Source organism: Erithacus rubecula (genome assembly GCF_903797595.1).
Source record: "Erithacus rubecula genome assembly, chromosome: 20".
NCBI lineage: Eukaryota > Metazoa > Chordata > Aves > Passeriformes > Muscicapidae > Erithacus > Erithacus rubecula.
This window is the reverse complement of record NC_136672.1, coordinates 11680285-11708199: the sequence shown is the minus strand read 5'-3', so window position 1 is coordinate 11708199 and position 27915 is coordinate 11680285. Positions and strand designations below refer to the sequence as shown.

The window sequence follows — 27915 nt, the reverse complement described above, 5'->3', positions numbered from 1 at the left end:
ATGAGTAGGACAGCACAGGGTCAGATTTTACTGCTGACACTGTCACAGGTGCAACTGTCAAGTCTGGCACTGGTTCTACAAGGTTCATTCCCATTTACTGGAGGAGCATAGTGGAAAGAAAAGAGATACATAATGCATCTGATTATCTGATTATAACTACTTTTTTTTTTTTTTTTTTTTTTTTTTTGTGTGTGTGTGTTGTTTCTGGTTGGTTTTTGTTTTTTGTTTGTTGTTTTGTTTTGTTTTTTCTTTTTGGTTGGTTGGTTTTGTTTGGGTTTTTTTTGTGGGGGAAGGTCCAAGAAGAGGAAAAGGAATATCCTTTAAGAAAGTCTGAACCAGTTAAAATCTCTGCAATCTCCCGAACCTCCTGTCCACCTACCAAGTCTTACATCATCACAGGGGGCCTAGGAGGATTTGGGCTGGAGCTGGCACAGTGGCTAGTTGAGAGAGGAGCACAGAAAATTATACTGACATCTCGTTCTGGCATACGAACTGGTAAGCAAAAATTGTAAGGGAACAGGGAACATGGCTGCCTTTCAACAGATCTCAGTTTGTAGTTTCACTCTGTTTTTAAGTATCCTATTGGTGACTAATAATGTTTTCATCTCTGTTCATTCCTTTCCTGTATTATCTCACTTCAAGCTGTTGTCTCCTTTATTGTAAAGGAGGAACTGTCCTTAGCTTGACCCTTTTTCTGACTTTTCCCCCTTTCATGCTTCCTAATTCTATCAACTCATTTTCTCTCTTATACTGAGTTTTTTTCTGTAGCCTTTCTTTTACCTTTATACCCTCTGCAAAGTGTGGCTGCTTCACTGACTTTTCCACTGACTGTAGCATGTTAGATCACATGCCACAAGGAAGGGCCTAAACAGTCCTTGTTAAAGATACTTTGTCCTTCAGGGTATATGTTTGGATGCTCACTCTTGCTCCTTAGATAGCTCATCTGTAAAGATGGACCTTGCTATCTGATAGCATCCATAAACATTTTTATTCAGATTTAATGCATTAGTTTGATTACAGTGGCAGCATTGAGATTTATCAGTGGTAGACTTCATTATTTCCTCATACAATTCAGTCACAACACAACTTCTCTCTGTCTCTACAAGTTCCTTCTCTCTTTTGGCAAGTTCATAATCATACCACTTACATGTACAAATACATAGATCAAATACTACTTCTCAAGATCTGTCTGTGCTCCTATAATCTGTTACTTTGCTCTAATCTAGCCAGTTTTCCTAATCTCAGTACCCAAATTTTTGTTCAGCTGTCTTCACAGTTGTAGTTTTCCTTCCTTCCCCCTACCATTACCCTAATGCTGTTCTCCACTTTGTCTGTTTAGAATTTCTGAAATTCAAATGATTTCTAGCTACTGTTCAGATTTTGTCCAATTTTTATCTTGTAGCTCAATCAGAAATTACTTAGCTATTCAGTCCCTATCTAGTCAGAAAAGCATAAAGTTTAACCAAAGCCTTATGGTTGGGATTCTTCATCCCAGGCACTGTCCATCTTTATTTTTTCTAGGCTACCAGGCTAAACGTGTTGAAGAGTGGAAGGCACTGGGGATCAAAGTTCTGGTATCTACCAGTGATATTGGAACACTAGAAGGAGCACAGCTATTGATAGAAGAAGCTTTGCAGCTTGGACCAGTTGGAGGCATCTTTAATTTGGCTGTGGTAAGTGACAAAAATGCTCAGGACTTGTGAGAGAAGCATCCATTCACATGACTTTTTTTTCCTAAAGGCAGTCAGGCTTCATACAATTTTAGTTAAGGTCTCTGTGTTTCAAAGGACACCGTGCTTTGGTCTTACCTGGTGACTAAAGGCTTATGGGTTTGTTCCCTTGATGTGAGAGGCAGCAATATTTGGCCAGTAAGCTCAATTCTGTGGTAAAACAAATGTTGCCCTAGCCTGTGGACAAGAACAATCCCATGCAGAACTTGTCAGAATTTCTGCAGTGTCAATACAGAAAAATTACTGAAAAAAGCAGACTTGGCAAAAGCTATGTTGTCATATATTGGATATTCAGGATATGTCTGTATTGCAAAATCATAAAAATACATTGTGTAGCAATATCCTCTCATATCTCAAGCCATGTGGCATATTTACACAGAGAAACAAACTGGAGATACTGAAACTACACTTGTTTTTTTAATCCCTCTCTCCACTCCCCATAGGTCCTTAGAGATGGAATGATTGAAAATCAGACCCCAGAACTATTCTTGGAGGTCAACAAGCCAAAGTATTCAGGCACCCTTCATTTGGATTGGTAAGTGTCTGTAGAAGGGACAAACAAGAACTGCTTTTAAAGTTACGGAACTGATCAAACTCTGTTGTTTAGTCTTGAACTAGCCTTCAATAGTAATACAGTTGGCAGGTTTTTCTAATGGGGCTTCTCTTTCCTGCTCTGCTCCAAGGGTGACTCGTAAGAAGTGTCCGGACCTGGACTATTTTGTTGTGTTCTCCTCTGTAAGCTGTGGAAGAGGAAATGCTGGGCAAAGTAATTATGGCTTTGCCAATTCTACCATGGAGCGTATCTGTGAGCAGCGACACCATGATGGGCTCCCAGGTAAGATGACTTTACTCATTGCACAGTATAAAATATCTTGCCAAACATCCAGATGAGAACCAGCTCACCAGAAACCTGTGCGCTTATCTGGAGCGATAAAGTATATTGTAGGTTGTTTTCTGCTCCTAGATGTTACCCTGAGTCATTCATGTGTGAATGAATACCGAGCACTTATCAGTACAAAGGAGATGCAGGCCTTACTTGTTATTAAGTCCCTTTTTTATTAACTCCTGTTGCTGCTATGTGCTTTAGTTAGCTGCTTAGTGTGTTCTTCTAATTTCTTCTCCAGGCCTGGCAATCCAGTGGGGAGCCATTGGTGATGTGGGTATCTTGATGAAGACAATGGGAAACAAGGACATTGTGGTGGGGGGAACGATTCCCCAACAAATGAGTTCATGCCTGGAGGTACTTGATGTCTTCCTGAATCAGCCTCATCCTGTCACATCCAGTTTTGTCCTAGCAGAGAAGGTCTCAGTGAAAGCTGAAGGAGGCAGTCAGCGGGACCTTGTAGAAGCTGTTGCTCACATCCTGGGTGAGTGCTGTTACTCAAGCACTACTGGATGGTGCCTACTCTCATTACTTTTGGAAAGCAGTGGTGCTGCTGTAGGTGCTCTGTTCAGCATCTCTTCCCTATCTTCTGTGATGTGGAAATGCTGGTGTTGTGAAACTGGGGGTTTTTTGGGGGGGGGGGTTTTTTCCCTTTTCACTACTCCTTCTCTCAAATAATGACTGTTTCTTGTATGGGTTTTTCTCCGTTACTGTGTTTACATAGATGCTCATATATACTCCAGTATCTTGGGTTTTATTTAGAGTGAGCTGGTACCTTTCTCCAAATGGAGAATCAACAGGAACAACCCTCGAACAAAATTCTGGGACAGCACATAAGACAGCAAATACATAACTAACTTTCTGAGTACTGTTCCAGCTTTTATTCACCTTGGTATGTCCCTATGCCACAAAAAACAGCTTTTCTCTACTTGTTGCTTAACTGGTAGTGTATTCACTTACCAGCTCTGTCATCCCATGTGAACATCTAGTGACCATAGCTTAACTATGCATGGCAAGTGCCACATCCTTCTGTCTGTCTTGAATCTACTTTATTTTACCATTTTGTCTCTTACTTTTGTGTTGGTAGTGAGTAATTGCTGCCAACTCTACTATATGTCACTTTCAGTTGTCTCTTTTGGAGACAGAACTGTCTCTTGATCCTTTGTTTTCTACCAAAAAAGGTACTGACAAATGAAGGACAATCTCCTGAGTGTTACTTAAGGCTTGTGTGCAACTCACTGACAGCAAATCTGATCTCTCAGAGCAGATGTGGCTTTTAGAAGCGATAGGAAAGGGTCTGGCAAACCACACCAGCTATAGGGTTAGTTTGGAAGAGATGAAAGCAGCCAAGGGAGGAGCTAGTAATGAAGCCTGATAGTGGGAAGGGTGGCAACATGAGGTGGAGGGGACAAAGATCTGCAGATGCAGATGTTATTAGGAGAGGCCTTTGACAGGAAAGGAATGGGTGAGAGATTGTACAGTGTGAAAACTGAAGGGGAAAGGCAAATGAAGCCTGAATGCATCACCTCCTTCTCCCATGTCATAGGCATCAAGTGTTTCAGTCAACCAGCTCTGACACTGATAACTTTCATCTCATTGTAGCTGAGGATTAGTTGCATTAGGTCTAGGACTGCAGTTTCAGTTAGAGCCTCCTGTGTGTGGAATCTGTCTAGCTGACTGTTCTGTACTTGGTCTAGAGCTGATGTGAAAATATTCACAGCCATTTAGTTGAGACTGATGTATCCCGTCATAAATCTTTGCACAATTAATATGTACTCTAAATACTAGATCCCATATAACAAGGTGGGGGTTGTAGAAGAGGTGACTTATAAAAATATTAGATGATCCTGGAAGGTAAACTGCATGTCTACAGCTGCAGTTTATTGAGATTTTAGGAGATAGAAGAAAGTGGAGAAGGCTGCTAGAGAGGCCTAGAGCTGAGAAGAAATTGGCCTTTTGCTAGTATGCTCTTTTGTTGTCAGGGGTCCGTGATGTGAGCAGTCTGAATGCTGAGAGTTCCTTGGCTGACCTGGGCTTGGATTCCTTGATGGGTGTGGAGGTGCGCCAGACCCTGGAGAGAGACTATGACATCGTCATGACCATGAGAGAAATCCGGCTCCTTACGATCAGCAAACTGCGGGAACTTTCTTCCAAGTCCAGGACAGCAGAGGGTAAGATTGCCTGGATTAGGGTTGCCACAGTCAACCTGAGACCAAATAATTAAGCTTCTAATCTGTTGCTTTCATCTTTAGTGACAGAAACCTCTATCAGATCATGAAATAAAGTTATAATTGAGCAATTTTTAAATGACATGTCACAGAAGTGTATTTCCCACTAGGACAGGCCCATCATTTCTGGGGGCAGGGTGTATGAGCAAGGCAAGGGTGAAAGCTGCTTTCTTGCTTGGCTAGCAGCTTCATGCATGATTACTCTTACGCAACAATGCGTGGGATGCAGTTTGAGACCTTTTACTTGTCTGGGGAATTATCAATGTAATGTCATGCTTACAGAAAGCTAAAAGCATATGCAGTTGCTGCAGAGCAACTGACAGTAGGAAGATCTTATATCTATATATCTATGACCTGATGATGTAGTGAGGCAACAGGCTAATCTAGGGCGGCCCTAGCTCTGAGTCCTTTAGGACTGTGGCTACGTGACCAAGACTGACCCTGAAGCTAATTGGGTTTGTCTGGTGTGCTTTCCTTCAAAGAGCTGAAGTCATCCCCACTGATGAAGACAGGCCCAGGCGAACCTCCAAAACTCGATTTGAACAACTTACTGGTGAACCCAGAAGGGCCAACAATTACTCGTCTCAATGATGTTCAGAGCATGGAGCGCCCTCTTTTCCTTGTTCACCCCATTGAAGGATCCATTGCCGTTTTCCACACTCTGGCCTCCAGACTTCACATGCCCTGCTATGGGCTCCAGTGCACAAAAGGTATTTCAGTTCTTCAGCATCTTGAATTTGCAAACATAACATTTTGAACTATAGTTGCTTTTAGAGAGGGCTTTGTTTCTAGACTATTAAACTTGAAGGAACAAGTATCAGGCCTATTAGTGTGTAGAGGGTCAAGTCAAACATCCCCAGTATCAAGAGGAATAATAGATTAAATTGAAGAGTTTATGTATGCAAAAGTCAAAGCGTCCTGTTCAACCTGTCCTTAGAAAGCAGAAATATTACTATTACTTGTCCTAACAGCCAGTTGTTAACCATAATTTAATTTAATTTACTTGCAAAGTAGCCTGGATGTTTCCAACAGGATTTTTTCTGAGTGCATGAAAACATAATTTGTCTCTACCAGTGTCTCTTCACCAGTCTTGCTAACCCACTTCCATGTTCTAGCCGCTCCTTTGGACAGCATCCAAAGCCTGGCAGCCTATTACATTGATTGCATGAAGCAGATACAGCCTGAAGGACCTTATCGCATTGCTGGATATTCTTTTGGTGCCTGTGTAGCCTTTGAAATGTGTTCCCAGCTGCAAGCACAACAAAATGCTTCCCATGCACTCAACAGTTTATTCCTTTTTGATGGGTCTCATTCCTTTGTGGCAGCATATACCCAGGTAAGGGGCACAAAGAGAATCTTCTTTCTGGGGACCATCCTCTCTCATCAGGGCTCATTTTTCTCAATCCTTACTATTCTAGATATGACCAATCTGATGAAAAGCTGACAGACTTTTAATCATAGGGATTTTGGAAGACAGCTGTAGACAGTGGACCCTTAGAGGTGGCTGAAGTGTAGAAGTACATGAGAGGTGGTCTTGGTTAAATGGCAGGAGTTCAGGCACAAATGCTGCTCTTGCTATGATAAATCATAATGTTAGTGTGACTTGTGGAAGATCCTCGTGCCTGCAAGTCATGATCCTCTTGTAGTGGTATGAGGAAACTTTGCTTAAGGCTTCCCTTTCATTTTCATTGTACTTTAGAGAATACTAGGCTCTTGGCAGTTGCCACCTGTGGATTTGCTTTCTGATCTGTCCTGAAGGGATTTCCCCCCTTCATTATTTTTCCAGTTCACATCTTTGGTTCTATAGTTGTTTTTATCTAACCTTTAACATCAGGCTAATCCCTTTCACGTTCACATTGTATTATTGTCTGCTCCAGAGCTACAGAGCCAAACTGACCCAAGGAAATGAGGCTGCCCTGGAGACTGAAGCATTGTGTGTCTTTGTTCAGCAATTTACAGGCACTGAATATAATAAGGTACCATTTCTTGTTTTTGAGATTCGTATGTCTTGATATTGCACAGGAGGGTGTATATTTTTTTGTTTAATGGAGATGGATTCTCAGCTGTTGAGACTAATGTGAAAAAATGTTAATATTTCCAGCTGCTGGAGGTTCTTCTGCCCCTCAAAGATCTGGAGGCTCGTGTGAATGCTGCTGTAGACCTAATAACTGCGATTCACGCAAACATCAATCGTGAAGCACTCAGCTTTGCTGCTACTTCATTTTACCATAAGCTGAAGGCTGCTGACAAGTATATTCCAGACTCCAAGTATCATGGGAACGTGACACTGATGCGGGCAAAGTCTCACAATGAATATGAGGAAGGTCTGGGTAAAGACTATAAACTCTCAGAGGTCAGTCTCAGGCCCACTGGTGACTGAGTTTCTTCTGATATTTGGGGAAGCCAAAGAAAAGCGTGGGAAATCATCCTTACTGAGAAAAAAAGGACAAAACCAGCCTTAAAGAAATGATCATTCTGTAGCTGTTGTGCTCTAGCAAGAATTAGAAGTCTCCAAAAGCAAATAAATTTATTGGTTCCAGGCATTTTCTGTGGGTAGCGAGGGTCAGAAAGTCACCCCAGGACACCTGTATATAGGATGAATTTTCCATAGCTGATTCTTGCAGCTCTGTAGAATCACTTCAGGCAATAACAATGTTACGAGAGCGGCTTTCAGCCCCTTTCCGCTGTAGACACTGAAGTTAATTAACTGAATGAGGGCAACCTGCTGAAGAGCAAGTATCAGTCTTATGATAATAAAGGCAGTTTTTTCTGGTTTTATCACTTAGAAGCTAGCAATTAGAAGTGGGTGTCTTGGCTAAAAAATGTTGGGGTTTGGCCTATAGTCCAGATCAGTTCACTGTTCTTTAGCCCCTGCTCACATACAAGGCTTAAGTTGGTGCAAATACCAGGGAAAAGGAAGTGGTTTTTCAGAATTCTCTTCCTGCTTCTGGCATCTCCTATCCTTTCAGATGTCCAATTTAGTCGTTATTAATTCCAGGCTAACTTTTGTGTTATTGGAGTTACATTATGACCTTAAAGGAAGATTTCTGGTGCTGGGAGAAAGGTGGTGAGGAAGGGGGGTTGTGTTTATTTGGTTTACTTAAGGGCTTGGAAGTAGCTACTTTATCATTCATTCTTTGATATTGTAGCTAAATTATTCTTTTGGTACTAGGTTGGCTAACTTCTTGCCCAGCTTGTATTTGAGTGCATCACCTGTTAGGCAGTCAAATTATTGTGCTTTAAAACACTGGTTCCAAACAGTGTCCCTAAACTGACCTGTGAAAATGTGTCAGAGTAAAACTGGAGCTGTTTTTAACTGAGTTTGATAAAGACAGTGGTCTGAAATGTGAGTAACTTAGAAGACTAAGAAACTCAAAATGGCTAGGTGACAAGCTGGTTTTACATTGAGAATGAGAAGTTTTTCTTTCTTGTACTTGCACAGGTGTGCGATGGGAAAGTGTCTGTCCACGTCATTGAAGGGGATCACCGCACCTTGCTGGAGGGAGATGGTGTTGAGTCAATCATTGGCATCATCCACAGCTCCCTGGCAGAGCCACGTGTCAGTGTCAGAGAGGGTTAACTTCTGCTTCCTCACTGTCTGTGATGAAGAAAATGCCAACAACATTCCTAGTTATGACAGGCCCCAAGGAACTCTTCCTGTTCAACATCTCATCTGCTGTGCTGCCAGAACTGGGAAGTCCAGCTGGACTCAACTGGTCTTTTTCTGTCTCTTTCTTGCTTATCTTTTCCTTGCCCAACATTTATGGGTTCTATCTCCTTCCTTCCCTATGGCAGTTTTTCCCTGTCCATGTTAACTGTAATGCTGGGACTTTGTCACTATGCACTGCAGTGAGGGTTCCCCACAGATGGTTGCTTTCTACACCCTTGGCAGTATAAAAAAAAAAACAAATTTAGGAGTAGATTTCTTGTGCTTTTATTGTTTTTGTCTTAACAGTATTCCAAAGGGTATGTGATAGCACTTGTTGACCAAGCCTAGTGAACAGGGAGAGGCAAGTAGCTGCAGCTGATTTTGGAGATACTTTTTATCTGTGAAGAATCTGTCTGCAGTTTAGGTCGGGAAGAGAATTCCATTGAGGGTTTTGTAACTATTTTTTTTAATTTGCTATATTCTAAGTATTTATTGTGTCAAACCAGAGACTTCTTACTTGGTTTTAATTTATCGTGGGTTATAGGAGCAAAGAAACATTCTTTTTTGGAGGGGAAGGTCTATTCTACAAGGGAAAGTTGCCCATTTTTGAAATAGTCTAGTTTCTTGTTTTGTTGTTTTGTTTTTTTTTTTTTTAATTTCTTTATCTCTCCCACTGCTCTGCCGTTTTCAGAAAGGAAAAGGTAGAAGGAAGGATTCTTGCTATCATGTACTCTTCAGAGGAGAGAGGGGTCTGGGGGAATAGGGTGGATGGTTTGACAGATGCTGCTCTGTTGAACAGCTGTAAACTTGGGCATGGATAAAAACAGGCAAAGTGGGCCCTAGGCAGGTACTTTGTTTATACTTTTGCAAGGTTCTGTGGCCCACTCTATCAGAACCTTAGTAAAGCATTAAGATTATTGCTTTACCTTATTCCCTCTCACCTCCAGTCTTGCCACCCAACAAAAAAATTGGAAGGGGAGGGCAGGGAATAGAATTCCTTGACAGTAATTGAACAAATCCTCCCACCCCTGCTCTCCCATAATCAAAGCTCAGGAAAACAAACAAGTATCTAACCCAAAGCCCCTGTATATTTTATTTTGCTCAGGGCTTGCTTAAGCCTCCTGTATTCATTTTCCTGTCAGAAATGAGACTGGAAGTCCCACATAAGTTAGCTAAGTAATCAGTTTGATGGTCTGATTTTTAAAATACAGTAGTACCTTTTTAAAGAAAATTTGCATAAAATTCAATTGAAATATTTCTTGCCTTTGCTATGCTGGATCTGTCCTTTCCGAAATCAGTAAATCCTTGTTACACTTATGATACAGAGGAGACCTGGGTAGCAACAAAGCACCAACTAGGAGCAGCTCTTGCTTCTCAGAACTGCTGTAAGCTTCCGGCTCTCTCCATCCCAGGGAATTACTCTGCTAGTACAGGAGCATTCCAGTGACAGGAACAGATGGCTCTTCACTGCAGGTTCTGACCTAGTGTCTTCTTGTACCACCCTCTGTTGATAGTGGCTGGGTTAACTGATTTTAGTTTTATAAAGTATTTCTTTTGTGAAATCTGAAATAAAACAACATAATGTCATCTTAAACCATTCTGAAATGTCTTGTTCTTTTTTTTCTTTTTTTTTTCTCTTTTAATTAATATTTTTTGGTCTGAAGAGCGTCTTTTTAGCTTTTCTAGTATTAAACAGAATTCATCACTGGCTGGCTTTTGAATTATTTCTACCATCATTTCTTAGTCCCATGTTTCATATGTAATCTCTCACTTCTTGATATAAAGCAAAAACTGCTGATGACATATCTGATTTGTAGACTGTAGAAATAATAATAATAATAGTAATAATAATAATGAAAATAATAATAATGAAGTCTTAGCATTCTGAAGCATGGCTTCTTGTTGCCATGATTTTGGTACCTTAGATACAACTAATTTACAACCATAATATTGAAGTGGAAACTTTCAGATGGGCTTTTATTTGCAGTATTGGACAAATCATTAATACTCCTGCCTCAATTTTCCCATCTATAAAATGGGACAATAGCATCTACCTCAGGGTCTCTCTGAGGATTAGATAGGCAATGGTTGTAAATGCTCTGAAGTTTCCAGTCTGATGTCTAAGTGTTTGACAGTACCAGAAGGAGGAATGTGTGTGATGTGTGACACAGGCTGGAGTGGCAGTGTGAGCTGTGTGCACACACCATGGGACTGCACTGCCCCTGCACCTGCTGCCACTGGCTGCTACATGAGACACAACAAACGAGGACTAGTTGGTTTGGTTTAACTTCTGGCAGTTGTAGTGAGCCTCAAAAAAAGGTGAAAGAATTCTGCTTGTGTTAGTTTTATTTAAAACTATAAGGAATAAGAAAGGATTAAACATAAAGCAAGCAGGCACAAAGTGCTGTGGTAAAATATTTAACATCTGAATGGGCTGTGTGTGGAAGGAGCAAGGATTAATGCTGTCCCATCTGTTGAAGCAGGAGTTTGATGAGTTCCCTGTATAAACAAATATGCATGGTTTCATCTAAGCAGAGTTTGAAGATCCTGTTTTAGCCATAGAAGTTGCTGAAGAATTACTTACAGCTTATATACTGTTAATGTTCTTGTGGTTGTTATTTGAAAAGCAGGAGATTGTTTTGTTTAGGGCATTTTTGCCCCATAATTATCTGATTATGAGCTGCTGCCATGTAACCCATTATACAACTGGCTGCTGTACACAGTGTGCCAAAAATAAAAATACTATTAGTGCTGGTATTGCTTCTTGTTTCTCAGTAGCCCATCAGATTAGACAGATGTAGAATAATATCAGAAAGCAAAATCCAATATTGCAGTTTCTTGTTTTGAGATGATGAGTGAAGTCCCTCACACCTACCCTTCTCTGTGAAACTGAAGTGGGGATTCTTGCCAGCTGATGCATCCCATCCTTTTCAGATGTCTTCTCACAGGCTAAAACCATGCTGACCTTAATCTCAAGACCGAAGAACAGTTTTCTGACCGTGGAATTGTTCAGGGTCACAAATACATTACATTTTTAAATGATGGGCCTTAAATCTGCAATAGAGTTCAGGAATGTATGTGACACAGCATATGTTGTCACCAGTATTAAAGCTATTATTTTCCTTTTCTAGTCTACCACCTTCCTGAAGGCATAGAAATTCACCTCTCCTGCTGAAGGTACCAGTAAAAACAGTGCAGGAAGGGGCACCATTTAATAGAATTGGTTACTTAAAATAGCACTGCCAGAAAGCAGAAGCTCTACCAGAAAGTGAAGTTCCCTGCTGAGATGGAGGACAAGTAACACCCAAAAGATTTAGGGTAGAATAGGAAGCAAGTGCTTGTTTCTTGTGCACTTAAACAAGTTATCAGGCATTATGCCTGCAAATCAGGGTCAAAAGAAAGACAAAAATACCCCTGGAGCAGCTTCATCACAGGAAAGGGGAGTGCACATAGCAGGGGTGCAGACGCTGTATATTTAAAATAGCATCCTCATTCTTTAGGCTGCAGAGAGGTAATGAAAGATGGTGAAAAATAAAAGCTTGAAACATATTTATTACAGCAAGTTCATCACAGCCCTGAGTGCTAGAAAGCTGGAGAGGGGGGAAAATACAGGCTTTGAGAATGAACTTGAAATGTGAAGGCTTGTCCATGGACAGACTAACAGGATTGCTGAGCAATGGAAGTGTACATGTAACTCTGCTTAGACTATGGTGCTTTATGATTTTGTTAGAGTTCATCTCTTCTGAAGAAAACTCTTGTAACTTAAGTTACATTGGTATTTTGACTGGAGTAGAGATGGAGCATTGTTTTTATATGCTGGAAAATATTCGGTGAGAGAAGGAGAAATCCTCCACAGTTCTCATCCTGGTGATGGTCAGTAGCTTTATAAAATGATGCAGAATGAACAGATCTTGTCGTGGATGCTGTTTCATTTGGTTCAGTCAGGTGGACCGTTTTCACCTCTCTGTCCCGGACCAGGACAGGACAGGCCTCTCACTTTGTCCGAGCTCCTCAAATGCTTAGTCGCGGCACTTCCCCTCGGCAGCGGCTGCGGCGGAGCCCCAAACACTCAAACTCGCCGAAAGGAGAGCGGCGTCTGTCCAGGGACAAAGGACGGCAGCGGCTGCAGCCCGGGCCGGGTATCGGCCGAGTGCCCGCGCTCCGTGCGCCGCCCGGCCTGGGGGGAGACCGCCCGGCACGGCACCCGGCGGCCGCCCCTCTGCCGCCCTTCCCTCGGCCGCCCTTCCCTGGGCCGCCCTTCCCTGGGCCGCCCTTCCCTCGGCCGCTCTTCCCTGGGCCGCCCTTCCCTGGGCCGCCCTTCCCTGGGCCGCCCTTCCCTGGGCCGCCCTTCCCTGGGCCGCCCTTCCCTCGGCCGCCCTTCCCTCGGCCGCCCTTCCCTCGGCCGCCCTTCCCTCGGCCGCCCTTCCCTGGGCCGCCCTTCCCTCGGCCGCCCTTCCCTGGGCCGCCCTTCCCTGGGCCGCCCTTCCCTCGGCCGCCCTTCCCTCGGCCGCCCTTCCCTCGGCCGCCCTTCCCTGGGCCGCCCTTCCCTCTGCCGCCCTTCCCTCTGCCGCCCTTCCCTCGGCCGCCCTTCCCTCGGCCGCCCTTCCCTCGGCCGCCCTTCCCTGGGCCGCCCTTCCCTCTGCCGCCCTTCCCTCTGCCGCCCTTCCCTCGGCCGCCCTTCCCTCGGCCGCCCTTCCCTGGGCCGCCCTTCCCTCGGCCGCCCTTCCCTCGGCCGCCCTTCCCTGGGCCGCCCTTCCCTCTGCCGCCCTTCCCTCGGCCGCCCTTCCCTCGGCCGCCCTTCCCTCGGCCGCCCTTCCCTGGGCCGCCCTTCCCTCTGCCGCCCTTCCCTCTGCCGCCCTTCCCTGGGCCGCCCTTCCCTGGGCCGCCCTTCCCTGGGCCGCCGTTCCCTGGGCCGCCCTTCCCTCGGCCGCCCTTCCCTCGGCCGCCCTTCCCTGGGCCGCCCTTCCCTCTGCCGCCCTTCCCTCGGCCGCCCTTCCCTCGGCCGCCCTTCCCTCGGCCGCCCTTCCCTGGGCCGCCCTTCCCTCGGCCGCCCTTCCCTGGGCCGCCCTTCCCTCGGCCGCCCTTCCCTGGGCCGCCCTTCCCTGGGCCGCCCTTCCCTCGGCCGCCCTTCCCTGGGCCGCTTCTCAGGCGGCCCTGAGCCCTCTCTCCCGCGCGCGGCCCCTGCTGGCAGCGGCGCGGTTTCTGGAGGGGACCGCGCGCGGCTGCACCGCTGAGCCGGCCGGAGCGAGATGGCGGTGGCACCGTCCGGTGCCCGGCCCGGGCGCAGCGGTCGCCGCAGCCTGCGGGCGTCAGGCCGCGAGCCCCGGGGCGGCGGCGCGGAGCGGCAGCTGCCGCAACGCTGCACGGGCGAGCAGGCGGGAGATGCCGAAGCTGCGCGGGGAAGCCTTCTGGAGGGAGACGCTGCGGAGCGCCCACTACGTGGTGGCGCCCATGGTGGACCAGAGCGAGCTGGCCTGGAGGCTGCTGAGCCGCCGCCACGGCGCCCAGCTCTGCTACACGCCGATGCTGCACGCCCAGGTCTTCCTCAGGGACGCTAACTACCGCCGCGAGAACCTGTACGGCGAGGCCTGTCCCGAGGACCGGCCGCTCATCGTGCAGGTGAGCGCGGCCCTGCCCGGGCCCTTCTTGGGCTGATGGCATTGCCGAGCGCGCCCGCGCCGCGCTTGGGCTGATAAACCCGGGCCTTTTACAAATGTGCGTGAGTTGAAGGGAGTCAGCCTCATCCACGTTTTAACGTGCTTATATAGGATGACAGAAATCTAATTTTCTTCATCTAAATACCGCTGATAGTACTTAGCTCCTGAAGATGTGTGTTTTTCTGTTTACCCCATGTTTAGCAGAGGATTTGCTGTGTTAACCACAGGGGCCTGGAGCACTGGGCTTCTCAAAGGATTTCAGTCCCCTGCACCTCATCTTGAGAAACAGATTACAGTTGGTCTTGTAGAGTCAGGGTGTGTCCCGGATCTGGTACCACTCGAGGAGAGCTTTTTGAGTAGTTTTTCTGAAACCCTGAGCTCAATGTTTAGCTATAGAAAAAGGATGCAAGGAAGACAGGACAGACTTTAAAGCATGTGTTGCTTTTGTTTCTGGACTACTGTGTCATGTTAAGATACTTCACTCTATCCCAAAGAGGGAAAGTGGCTTCAAATTAACCTATTTTATTAATTTGCTTTTTCACTATGCTTTAAATATAATATTAATTACATTCAGTTAAGACTGAGCATTTGACTATAGCCCATGTGTCTGTTTCACCTTCCATGGGAGTTCATTTTACAGGCACTTCTTAGTGATATCTACAAAGACTGAGCTGTCTCAAGACCTAGAGACATTTTGGGTAACTCCTTTTTTAAGCACCGTCTTTCTGTATTAGAATGCTATAGCTGTTTGTTCTGCTGAGGATTTTAAGAGCTGTTTCCACTTATTCTTGGGCACCACATGTAAAATATTCATCTGATATTTCTTTGCCTCTTGAAAGCTCATCTTTCGAATTTTACCATTTGAAGGTTGAGGATCTTTAGCTGGTAAGTGTCATAGATTTTGTTTGGAGGATTTTGTTTTTCACAGAATCGTAGAATATTCAGTTGTAAGGGATTTACAAAGTCCAGCTCCTGCACAGAACAACCACCGGAATGCCACCAGCGTTGTCCAAATGCTCCTTGAGTTCTGGCAGGTTTAGGGCCATGACCACTGCCCTTAAGAGCCTTTTCAGTGCCTCACCTCCTCTGGGCAAGAGCCTTTTCCTGGTGTCCAGCCAAAAGCTCTTCTGACACAGCCCCTGCCATTTCCTGAGGTCCTGTCACTGGTCTCAGAGAGCAGAGATCGGAGCTGCCACCCCTGGTGAGAAAGTTACAGACTACTCTGGAGTCTCCCCTCTGTCTCCTCTTCTCTAGGCTGAACAAACTGAGTGACCTCAGCCACTCCTTGGATGGCCCCTCCAGACCCTTCACCATCTTTGTAAGCTCCTTTGGACACTCTTTAATAGCTTTGGATCTTTCTTACATTGTGGTGTCCCAGACTGTCCCCAGGGCCGGAGGTGGTGCTGCAGCCCTGGTGCAGAGCAGAGCGGGATAATCCTTGATCTCTCCCAGGATACAGCTGACTGCCAGGACACTGCTGACTCCTATTCAGCTTGCCATCACCAGCACCCCCAGGTCCCTCTCTGTAGTATTGTTCTCCAGCCTCTTGTTCCCCTATCTGTCTGTACATGCAGAGTCACCCTGTCCCAGGTTCAGAATAGGCTGCTTGTCTTTATTAAACTTCATATGGTTGGTGATTCCCTTGCCCTCTGATTTCCAGGGTCTCTCTGCAGAGCCTCTGTGCCTCCCAGTTTAGTATCCTCAGCAAGGTTAAAATGTCAGCAAGGTTACAAGTCATTTATGCAACTGTTGAAGAGCTCTGGCTCATCTAAGATGGAGCCCTGCAGAATCCGAGCCACGACCGGTCACCAGCCTAATACCAGTCATCCCAGTCACTATAACCCTTTGCATTTGACTCGTGTTGAACTCCAGTTGTTCATCCATCACACAATGTGTTTATCCAGATGTGGGTTGGACATTTTGTCCAGAATCATCCTGTGAGAAACAGTATCAATTGCTTTACTGAAATCTAAAAAGATTAAATCAAATGGCTTCCCTTGATCATTTTGAGAAATAGTGTTTGGTATTATTAACTGTGCATATTTGCCTGTTTTCACTAGCAGGTAGTTGCTTCATAACTATATCATAAATGTCTTGAAGAAAGCTATTGCCTGATTATTCTACTTCTCTTTGATTTTCACAGTTCTGTGCCAATGATCCTGAAGTGTTTGTCCAAGCAGCACTGTTGGCTCAGGATTACTGTGATGCCATAGACCTAAATTTGGGTTGCCCCCAAATGATTGCAAAGAGAGGTATGTGTGAATCTGAACCCTGGATAAGCAGAGAAGTGGCAAATGGTTTTTCAGATGTGAATGTTGGCAGTAAAATATCAAGCCCTGTGGAGGGGCTGCAGTACTACTGAAGTCAGACTTAGTTACACCCAATGTAGCAGGTAATGCTTTGTAGTACCTGAAGCAAAATTAGATATAATTAATTCTGATTTCTGTTAAGTGACAGCTCCTGTGTCTAGAATATCCTTCAGAAGCATTATATTTAGTAAGAGCTTGATTTTGTTTCTGATTTTTGCTCAAACAGCCTATTTTTTAAAAGCTGCACTTAAAATTTCATCATTCAGACATTATTTCCCTGGTGCTTGCACAGAGTTTTCTCACAGTAATATAGAAGTGGATGACACCTGCTAAATTCCTTAGATACTGCATGCTTGAAAATCATAACCAGTGTTTGAAAATAAGGTGTTGAGAAAATACTTGTTCAGTAACCACCCATTCTTCTTCTAAAATATCTTTCAAAGACTAACAGGAAATGATTAGTGGTGCAAATAGATATTTTCCTATGATTATCTGTTACCCTAATGAGATTTATTAAATGTCTGGCATAAACCCTTAGAAGTTGAACTTTGAGCTGCAAGTGTCAACACATCAACCTTGGGGAGTACCAATGAAAGCAGGGTGTGGGAATTCCTTGTTTATCCTGTAAATCTAGGGTGGCAGGGAGAACAGAATGATCCCACTCTTCCAGCTGGGGCAGGACAGAGCAGCTCTGAGGTGTAGGAGTGTCTGGATCTTTGTGACAGTGTATGAAAACTCTGCTTCAGGATCTTACTCTTCTGCACAAGTCTGTCATATGTTATTTTATCATAGGTCACTACGGAGCATTTCTGCAAGAGGAGTGGGATCTTCTTCAGAGAATGAGTAAGTATTCAGAGAGGGAATAGGATGAACTAATTATCCAGAGAAGGTTTGGGGATTTGGGGGGAAAGGAGGTACATCATATTTCTTTGGGCAAAGTTGTGTTTGGGTTTTGAAGGGGCTGTTGCGGTTTTTTTGTTTGGGTTTTTTGTTTGTTTTTTTCAATTTGTTTTTTAAATATCATACTGTATTCCAGTGTCACCCTCAAGATACTTGGTGGTATCCCACTGCAGACTCACACTAAAAGACTTTTGTACCTGAAACAGACTTCAGGTGAAAGTGAGTCAATTAAGTTTCAGCCTCATGTGATAGCTTAGCGGTCTCTGGCTCTAGAAGCAGAAGTCCCAGTGCCTTTACTTTTTCACTTTGAAGTTCTCAGGTGGCAAGAGTCGTGTTGCTGCTTCAAGCCACAGTTGCCCTTTCCTGATGGACTCCGTACTCTTTCTGTCCAGAGTGTAGCAAATGATGCCTTTCTTCTCCTCATTGGTGCAGCTATCTTCAGGCTATCAGTAGCTGTTGTGAACAGTATAGTATTTTTTTAAGAAATACACTTGTGACTGATATAAAAAAGCAAGGTTTTGGTCATTTTCTAGAACTGAGAATGTGCCTGCATCCCACTTCAAAGCAAGTGTTGGAACCATGATATTAGAGAGTCTTATTTCTGTTTGCATTCCCCATGGTCTGGGGAATCTTGAGTGATGTTTGGTACAGAGACACTGCTGAGAACCTGGAAGATAAGACAGTGCTTCCTTGCCCAGTATGTAAAGTGGCTGTTGAGAAATATGCAAATCAGAATAGCCTCAGGGTGTGAAGAGAACCGGGTCATCTAGCTGGGTGAGAACCCAGGCTATCTAGTAAGAGTTGTCTTGGGCTGACCTGTTGCTCCTTCTTTCTCCAGCCCCTTTAAAGGTGGAGCACTCTTTTCTGCTTGCACCTGTATACACCTTGCTTGCTCCTTTGAAAGGATGGTGGGAAGTACCTATCATTGAAGCCTGTAGGATTTGGATTAGAAGACAGCAGGTGGCTTTCTACATTGGATATCCAAGCTCTGGAAGAAAAGAGACTTTCAGGCACAGCATTACTTGGTGTTTTCCAGTTGGCTCTCTATGTTAGCTCTCTTTTTGGTATTTTGGTATTTTTATGATTCCATGTTCTGTGTAACATGGGCATTTGCCATGTTGTTCTAGATTTCACCCTGACTCTATAACCCACATTTACTACTTGATTGCATCCACAGGCTACCTCACTTGATAAGCCTCTGCTTCCCATGGATTGGACTTTACTTAAAATGGTTATTTTGGTGATAGCTTGCAAAGAAGTGAAGCACCTTTTTGTGGGAAAGGTAGACAAGCAAGTGTTGGAGGAGTACAATAGCCTGTGATGATAATAAACATATATCTTAATTAAGTTGTGAGGGGGTGATCTTTGAAAGTGGAGGATTAATGTAGTGAAAGTATTAGGGGTATTAAATTGGTGAATATTTTATGCCACCTTGTTAGGATGCAGATCTTGTGCTTCACTTGTGTGCTACTGTTATGTTATTAAACTATGTAGTAAGGATTGCAGAGGACACTCTGGTTTTTTAAGCTGTGAGAACTGCATAGCAGTAACTTCTCAGGCTTTTTGCATACTACACAGTATATATACACAGTATCAGATCTTGAGGAGAGCAGACACGTTTCATAGCTTTGTGTAGCCCACTTACCTGTCTTTTCAATCTTTCTCAGTTTTACTGGCTAACGAGAAGCTCTCTGTTCCCATCACATGCAAAATCCGCGTTTTCCCAGACATTGACAAGACAGTGAAGTATGCACAGATGCTGGAGAAAGCTGGCTGCCAGGTAAGAAGGCAGCTGCTCCCTCTACTCTTGCACTGGACACACATATCTTTGTGTAAAGTATCAGTTCTTGATACACTGTGGAGATGAATAGCCTGCATTATTTTGCAGACAGAGCAAACAAGATGCAGACAGATTCTGTGTGTTTGCAGTCCTAGGCTGCACATCAGGAGTGTGGTACAGAAGGCACAATGATTTTAGCCTCTTGTAATCACTGCACTGTGCAACATCCTTCACTGTGGTTGGGCATCTCCATCTTCATATAGTGCTGCAGGAGGCAGCGTGAATGCATGAAATCCACTGTACTGTAGAAGAAAAAGGTATCAAACGGTATCACTAGAAGAAATAGGCAATCTTCTAGGATTTAACTCAAATTAAATTGGAAGAGATTGTCTGTAGTTAGAGACAGTACTGACAGTATTTGGACCTTCTGCTGAGGAGAAAGCTAAATTCCAAAGTGAATCACAAATGGAATCCAGTGCAAAAAGAAATCTGTAGGTTCTCCCAGGATAGAATCTTGTCATGCCCTGGAATAGCAAGAGGAAAGGAGCATAAGACCATGCCACGGTAGATCAGCTGCTGATACCTTTCTGTGGTGCTAAACTCCCTGCACTGTTGAAATAGCAGCAGGAACTCAGTGGCACCCATGAAGTGTAGCAGTGAAAGGAAATTTTCTTCTGTGGATTTATTCCCACTGGTTCATACACGTGAAAAGTAAATGTAATTTTGTGTTCCAGCTGCTGACTGTGCATGGCCGTACTAAAGAACAGAAAGGACCACTTGCTGGTGTGGCATCTTGGGAGCACATTCAAGCTGTGAGGTTAGTGAGCAGTGCCAGTCTTAGTGGATTCCTGCTAACACTGGATTTTAAACAGAGTGTATTGTGATGTTGAAGAGCAAACAAATTTGTGTGGCAGGAGGAGAATTTCTGGGTTCACTCTGATTCTCAATTTTATGCATCCCTTTTATTCATTGGTATAGAAAAGCTGTAAACATTCCTGTATTTGCAAATGGAAACATCCAGTGTCTCAGCGATGTGGAAGAATGCATCCGTAAGACAGGAGTACACGGCGTCATGAGTGCAGGTAAAGAAAATTAACTTTTACTCAGATGAGATTACCAGTTGTTTTTTAGTCCCTTAACAACCCCATTTACATTGATTAAAAACTGGGTGAACAGCTTTGCTTGACAGCTGAGCGGCCATTCTCCCTCATCTTACACTGGCCATCTCACAGCAGGACCAGGAATCACTTAAGATTTGTAAATAACTGTTATGTTGGACTGTCAATACCATTGACTCACTGAGCTCAAATCAAACTACTTGACAGACGCATGTGGCATATTCCTGTGATCCTGGAATGTTTTTGTCACATCTGTTAATCAATGGAACAGTTTTTGAATGGTTCTAGATGAACTAAGTCCATTTGTGTATTAATATTCCTGCAGGTGGTTCATGTTGGGTTGGAACAAGAAAGAATTGACATAACTTCCTACAGGAAGAGCTAGGATAGGCATCAGAAAGAGCTTTTAATCACTCACACAGTTAAAGAGGGCTTGTAGAATCTTGGTTTTAGAAAATACATGTTAACAAAAGGCTTGTGAAGCCAGTAGAGAAAAGCACAGTGAGAAGCTGTATTTGTGAACTTGGGCCAGACAAATATCAATACAGACATAAGGCAAGACACCTGTCATTTCAGTATTTAACCACTGGGCAACAAAAGCAGCGATTTCTCTATTTATTAATTGGTTTACTGTCTTCTTTGTGTCGAGGTTGGATGCCTTTTTAGAAACTGTACTTTAATTAGAGATGCGCTGTTTGCCACATTAGGAATGTAGTATGTATAGTGAAGTGTATAGTGAAGTGTAGTATCCCAAGGTCAGGCTAGAGTTTTACAGACCCTGTGTTCTTCTCAAGAGTGTGTGGGAGATGTGGCTGTGGCTGTAGAATCACAGAAGAAACGATAAAACTCCAGAGCAGAGAGTTTGGCCTTTGTTTCAATCCTGAAATGAAAGTTTGAGTCTTTCTTTTCGTTCCCTAGAAGGTAACCTTCATAACCCAGCTCTGTTTGAGGGCCGGAACCCGCTGGTGTGGGAGGTGGCTGAGGAGTACCTGGAGATCGTGCGCGAGTACCCTTGCCCACTGTCTTATGTCAGGGCTCATCTCTTCAAGCTCTGGCATCACACGTGAGTATCTCTGCAGAACTCTTCAGGGCTCATCCTGCTTAGCCAGGGTCTGGGCTTTCTGTACAAGGATTTGTTTGGCCAGAATGCATAGTATGCTGCAAAGTTTTCTTTCCTGGGCCTGGCTGGAGACAGTGTGGGCTGAGGCCTTTACCCTTCATTTCATATCTGGGAAACAGGCATGGGGAATGAACAAGTAGCCACTAGCTCAGCCAGGGTGGGAGCTCCCAGCACACCAGTTGCAATGGGGTGACTGCCCATATGCACACACACTTCACAGCAAACGCAAGTGAACTGTCTCCTTGTTCATTGTGAGGCAAAGTGCTGCTGCCTTTATTGTAGAGTAAGAGCATTGCTGTGGGCAGTTTCTGAGAAGCAGCTGATGCACCGTACATTCATGTTAGAGTATGTCAAGGTACCTTGGTTGTCTGCCAAGTATTTATCTGGAAGAGACATGTGCTTTTCTCTGGACTTACAAAGAAGAACATAAGCTTCTACCAAAGGCAAGTGAATCAGGGAAAGGTGTATGAAATGCTTTTATGCAGTTATTTTTAGTGGATCGCAGCCTAAATATAACTTGATGTTTGGGATTTGCCTCAGGCTTCAAGTTTATCAACAGCTGCGTGAAGAATTAGCAAAAGTGAAGACTCTAGAGGGCATCATAGATGTCAACAGGGAGCTGAAACTGCGATGCCAGGTACCAAGATGGGCCCTAATCTCCTAGAACAGCACTGCCTGCACTTGGTGGGAATGTGCCAAGTGTGTCATAGAGTTGGCATCCATTAGTCACTTCTCTGGCACTTTGGGGCTTACTAAACTTGATATTGCTGGCTTACTACAGTAGCTTCCCCTTAAACCTGGACAACTTTATGTGGGATAAAGTTGATTTGGAGTTACAAATATGCTTCAGTTCATCTGTCTTACAGGTTGTTTTTATGCCTATATGTAACGGTCAGTAATTGTTAGTTTAAATTTCAGTTTGTGATTTCCTGGAGTTTGAAGTGTTATTTAGTGTATTTTTTCACAACTCCAAGAAGACTGACTCTAACTATGCTGCAGGAAGAAATAGCTAATCAGAAAGAAGGAGAAAAGCCAAAAGAAGGGTTGCCTTTTTTCCACTGGATCTGTCAGCCATACATCAGGCCAGGGTGAGTTACTTATTTTGATATTTAGAGGTACTCATAGGCCTTTCCCACCCATATCATTAGTATCAGCCATTGGTTCTGTTCTAGTAGCTTACATTAAAAAAAGAAAAAAAAAAAAGTGAAGACTGAAGACTATGGATTATTTTTATTCTAGTTTGGTTGTTTCCTAGTTACTGCTTTGTTCCTGGGGATGTTGCTATTTTTTTGTATCTTCTCCTTTGGATCCTCTTCAAATTTCTCTCTCTCTGGAAAGTAAAATCAGGAATCCTACTGCAGCTCAGACCAAGAACCTGATGTGCAGTGAATATGCTACTTGACAGTGTTTTATTGTTACATGCAATATGAATGTTGCTGGTAACTGCTATGATAGCAAAGATAAGAACTAAATTGTATTCTGTAAAGGATTCTTGTAATGTATGGACAAGCTTTTCAGATAGCTTATTCTCCTTCTGCTGGAAACTGGACTGAAGAAGAGTACAAGTGTGTCAAGATTAATACTTAAGTAAATACTTAAAGAAATACTTAAGTAAAACCTGGGAATAGCAGGTGCCTAATTTAATTGGCCAACTTTAATTGACTTTCCAACTGGTATCTCTGATGGTGTGTCTGTTATTAACTGCCCGTGTTTACCAAAAAAGCTAGGTTTTTCTATCCCATTTCTAAGGGCAATGACACTTCATTGTAGCCATGACAGAAAGGTTTATGGTTTACCCAGATTTCTGTAAACCAAAATAACAGTCAGGGAACAGCTGCTTCTTCCCTCCAGCCAACTTATGATGAAATTCACTGTTTCAGGCCAAAGGAGAGATGCAGGGAGAATGGAGATAGTGGAACTGAAAAAGGCGTGCGAGGGAAACGTGCTCTGGAAGAAGAGGAAGATGGAAATTCTGAGCTTCTGTCAAAGAATAAACAAAAAAAGAAGTTAAGAAATCCAAATAAAAGCTTTGATCCATCTTTAAAACGTAAGTTCCATTTATTGGCATAAATGTATGGAGAGTTGTTGATACCACCTTTGACATAACTTGCCACTAAGAATTTTCCTGGCTTGTGTGCTTGTAGAAACTTCTTGAAAAAGAGGGGAAAATGTTTCTATTGAAATTTCAATAGCAGGCAACATGATTCAAATAACATGGTTCACTAGTAAAGGAAACAAGGATCAAAGTAGTGGGTCACTGATTCTCTCTAAGCATCTTTTTAAGATCAAAATGGTTTACAAACTGAATTGTAGCTGTCACTAGCATTTAAAATGAAAATTTTTGTATGAAATTCAAGCTGATGTCCTGTTTTGTGCTTGACTTGAGGATTAAAATTTTCAATGTTTGGATTTTAGCATAGAAGCAGTTAAAAATTCAAAGTATTTTTACCTTTGCACTGTTATTTGAGGTACTGTATTTTTATTTCAAAAAGACTCTCTGGCTAGAAAAGCACCAAGCTTTTCTCATTTTTTTTTTTAAACTTACTTCCACCACATAAAAATACAATTGTATTCAGTCAATTGGATCAGCTTTTTGTCTCTCTCTCTCTCTCTCTCTCTCTATCTCTCTCTCTGTCTCTCTCAGCCAAATATGCAAAATGTGATCAATGTGGAAACCCTAAGGTAAGTCAGTACAAGTGTCCATAAAAGCATTTTCTTTAAATGAAATTCAGTGACCACGTAGGGATGAGTGGCACAATGGGGGCTCAGAGTGTCCCTCAGCACTGCTCAGGGTGTCCAGCAGGGATGTGGGCAGTGGCAGCAAAGTGTCCTCAGCACGTTTGCTGATGACACCTGAGGGACAGGGCCATCCAGAGGGACCTGCACAAGCTCCAGCTGTGCCTGTGGCAGCCTCTGAGGTTGAATAAGGCCAGGTGCAAGATTCTGCTCCTGGGTCGGGGCAGTCATGGTACCAAATGCAGGCTGGGGGATGAACAGCCTGGGAACAGCCCAGCCCAGGACTTTGGGGTGCTGTTGGATGAGAGGCTGGTCATGGCTCAGCAGTGCATGCTCACAGCCCAGCCAGCACCTGTGCTCTAGGCTGCACCAAAAGCAGCGTGGGCAGCAGGTCAGGGCTGGGGGATTCTGTGCCCTTACTCTGCTGAGACCCCACCTGGCATTCTGCACCCAGCCCTTGGTGCAGGAGACACCTGGAGCTTTTAGGGCAGCTTTCAGAGGAGCTTTTGGGGCAGGCCCAGAGGATGGTCAGGGGATGGAGTCCCTCTGCCATGGAGACAGGCTGAGAGACTGGGGGGGTGTCAGCCTGGTGAAGAGGGGCCTCTGAGGAGCCTCACTACCCTAAAGGGAACTTAAAGACAGCAGTGGACTTTTGAGCAGGGTCTGTTGCTGTAGGACAAGGGGTGATGGGTTTAAAGAGAGTCGATTCACACTATATATGCCTTAGATTAGAAGTAATTTTTAATGGTGAAGCAGTGGCCCAGGTTGCCCAGAGAGGTTGTGGACGCCAGTTCCTGGAAACATTCAAGGTCAGGTTGGACAGGGCTCTCAGCAACCTCATCTAGTTGAAAATGTCCCTGCTCTTTGCAGGGGGTTGGAGTAGATGACCTCTAAAGGCTCCTTCCAACCCAAACTATTCTATGACTCTATGCTGTTATTCCAAATGCTGAGGTAGGTGCATGCCAAGTTCTGCTGAGAAGTGTGTGTGTGGGGAGGAAAGTCCATACTTGGCCAAAAGCTTTTTAACCAGTAACTGTAACCAATCTCTGAGGTTGAAGGTGCTGCACAAAAATCCTTAACATAGGTTCTTTGAGAGAATTTGCCTTCCTCTCAAAAAAAGTGCAGTCCTGCTGCTGCTGAGGGTATTTATTTATTTATTGCTATGACAGCAGAATTAATTGAATTTCCCAAGATATCTTGGAAACGAATCTCCAGACTTCCACACATGTATGAACTGCCTATTTTACTGTGAAATGAAAAACAAACCCCTCTTACTGCGGTTAGTGATGGGTGGAGATTTTCTGCAAAGTGAAAATTTGAATAACTGGTATGGTTTTTAGTGTACTAATAAAAATATTTCAAATGTCATCACAGTTCAGCCTGAAGTGAATGTCAGGCAGCACCTGCAGCTCTGGTTTCTGTTGTGTTTGGATCTCTGCCTTTATCAAAACAAGCATAAGCACCTCCTCATCCTCAGTCCTGCCTATGCAGCAGATTAACATTGGCTTTCGCTGTTAGCAATGCAAAACGAGGCAGCTGGTTTTACAGGTTCTGTATTGAAATTTCAAATATTTTGATATTTGCAAAGACTTCATTTTGCTTTTGCGTGTTTAGTTTTTCCTTGGGAAACATAGCTGTTTGCTTGACAGGGTGGTGTTGCTGCAATGTGTGAGCAGAGTTTTTACTGCTGCTAATATACCTGTAAATCAGGGTGTAAGATACAAGTAATTTTGTGTTCTACCTTAAAAATTACCATTTCACCTACAACACAAGCATGTGCTCTTGCTCTCTGTTGTAACAGTGTTACTGCAGCAAAGCAGTGGCAGCCAGCTGGGACTCAATTTGAAGCTCCAGCTACTGAAAAAAATGGGATTTTTTTGCTGTGTTCATTATTGGGAAAGCATTGAGCACTGGGCTGGCCTGCTTTCAAAGCCATCGTGTTTCATAGCTAATCCATGTGACATCACTTGGTGCATAAACCAGGATTGTCTGCACCAGGGCTTAGATTTATTTTTGTTCTGCTCTTGCATTGCTGTAATGTTGCAGGTAGCTCTTGAAATCTTCTGACCAGGCCTGTAATGTTGTTTTCCCTAGATTATGGCTCCCTAGAGCCATGTCATGAAATGGGGTGGGGGTTGTGGAGAAGAAGAAGGAGAAGGAATTCAACTAAAGCCTCCCTAAACATGAAGGAATTTCAGACTGGGGTGGAGGGAACCATGCTAAACAACATCAACTCCCTTTTCTAAAATGTGTGTGAGCAAAGCACCCCAGAGACCCAGGATTGTATTACCACATCATCAGTTAGCCCAGGCTCAGCTGCTGCTTCCCCTAAGGGTCACACATTATACTTTAATCCATATGCAGGTGTATTTTAAGATGCAAGTAGGGAAGTTATTCTGGCAGGAACATATTTTAGGCATAGCTGCAGATGGTAGCACTGTGTTCCATGTTGCAGAGAACTAGAGCAAGCTGACCAGCACCAAATGTGTTCATGCTTGTTCCAGAGGGCTCATGGCTTGTGCCTGCTTGTGATGGGTAACTCAGGCTGCCCAACAGGCTATGGGGGGGGGGTTGCACAACTTGAAAGTGAATTTCTTTTTTGTTGGTTGAGGTTTTTTTGTTTTTTATGTGCAAACAGTGGATAGCCCCCAAATGACATCAACTCCATCATCTTCATTAGGCTGAGAACATGGGTTTTTTCCAAAAATCTGAAAGTGCAGAGCTGTTTTGTTACTTATTAAACAGTAATGATTTTATTTTCACTGACACAAGCTTCTTTATACCACCATCCCAACCCAGGGCAATAAATGTGTATTTAATATGTGCCGAGGATGCTGTAAGAAAAGAGCATTCAAGGAGGTAGCAGATTGTCCAGGTAAGTGGATCTGGCCTTACCAAGCAAACATATCATCCATCTCCCACCTATCTTCATTACTTTAATCTTTGGGTTATGGGGAGTAGGTGGGTGTTAAAATAGACATACTACCTTAAAATGCTACATGCTATCTAAAAGTTCACAGTACCATTTTAAAAGACTGCTCTTCCTTCTCTGCATGGCATTGCTCCTGCTTCCAAAGCCTCGGGCTACAGTTTCAAGTCTGCAAAGACCCACTTTTTATATGGAATGTTTACCACTGTAGTCATCTCATTACAGGATGTTGGTTTGGGGTTTTTTCCCCTTTTGCTTTTTCAGGTCACGGATTGCTTTTTAAGACCAAGTATGAAAAATCCCTTTCATGGCAGCACAGTCAAAGAGGAATTCAAACCCAAGAGATCAGTCAGAGAGGAGATGCAGAGGTGGGGGAAATGGCAGTGCTGAAGGAGGCTGGTGCCAGTACAGGATGAAGCATTGGGAATGAACAGTCCAAGAGCTCCTGCCAGACCACTACTTCCCTGGGCCAAAGAATGTGTCATCTCCAGCTCCTTGTCAGCTGTCTGAACTTGTTCCACATGATTAAGTTCAGGAAAAGTTTTATTTAAGAAAAAAACTGCTTACTCAGGGAATTATCCTGCATTTGAAATAAAAGAGATGCAAATAAATATCTTATGATGTATTTGAAAGACTGAAAATGCTGCATTTTTGGGTGGAGACAGTTTCTGTAAGCTGCCATTACACTCTGCCTCCTGTATGCTCATTAACCCTTCATGTTCTGGTTTTAATATTGGGGCCCAAATTGATTTCATTAAAACAGCCTTCTGGCATGCTAAAAATACCAGTGCCAGTGACTTCCTCACTCACAGAAAATGTGTCACATCTGTTAATGTTTTAATGCAGAAAGAAAAGCAGCAGTACTTGGAAAATGTG

The 27915-nt window shown here is 43.9% G+C and overlaps 2 protein-coding genes across 3 annotated transcripts in view; both read left to right on the top strand.

Annotated features, from left to right (window-relative positions):
• The window catches only part of FASN (fatty acid synthase), a 41293-nt gene extending 31209 nt beyond the window's left edge, over positions 1-10084 (top strand). Inside the window, 11 exon segments of the mRNA XM_079323355.1 lie at positions 294-495; positions 1522-1673; positions 2174-2265; positions 2414-2565; positions 2855-3097; positions 4596-4784; positions 5324-5551; positions 5957-6177; positions 6719-6817; positions 6943-7194; positions 8284-10084. Coding sequence (XP_079179481.1) covers positions 294-495; positions 1522-1673; positions 2174-2265; positions 2414-2565; positions 2855-3097; positions 4596-4784; positions 5324-5551; positions 5957-6177; positions 6719-6817; positions 6943-7194; positions 8284-8421 — 1968 coding nt within the window. The 3' untranslated portion in view covers positions 8422-10084.
• Positions 10085-13733: 3649 nt separating this feature from the next.
• DUS1L (dihydrouridine synthase 1 like) lies at positions 13734-27650 on the top strand. 2 transcript variants are annotated; one of them, XM_079323584.1, is made up of 13 exons: positions 13734-14109; positions 16291-16399; positions 17249-17299; positions 19084-19136; positions 19871-19953; positions 20115-20218; positions 21173-21317; positions 21915-22011; positions 22374-22462; positions 23255-23421; positions 24019-24056; positions 26910-26985; positions 27304-27650. In XM_079323584.1, the coding sequence occupies exons 1-13, from the start codon at positions 13873-13875 to the stop codon at positions 27453-27455; spliced, it is 1401 nt and encodes a 466-aa protein (XP_079179710.1). In that variant the 5' UTR covers positions 13734-13872; the 3' UTR covers positions 27456-27650. The 2 variants fall into 2 exon arrangements, with proteins under 2 accessions (XP_079179710.1, XP_079179709.1); XM_079323583.1 differs by having other exon boundaries at positions 19024-19136.
• The last annotated feature ends 265 nt before the right edge of the window (positions 27651-27915 follow it).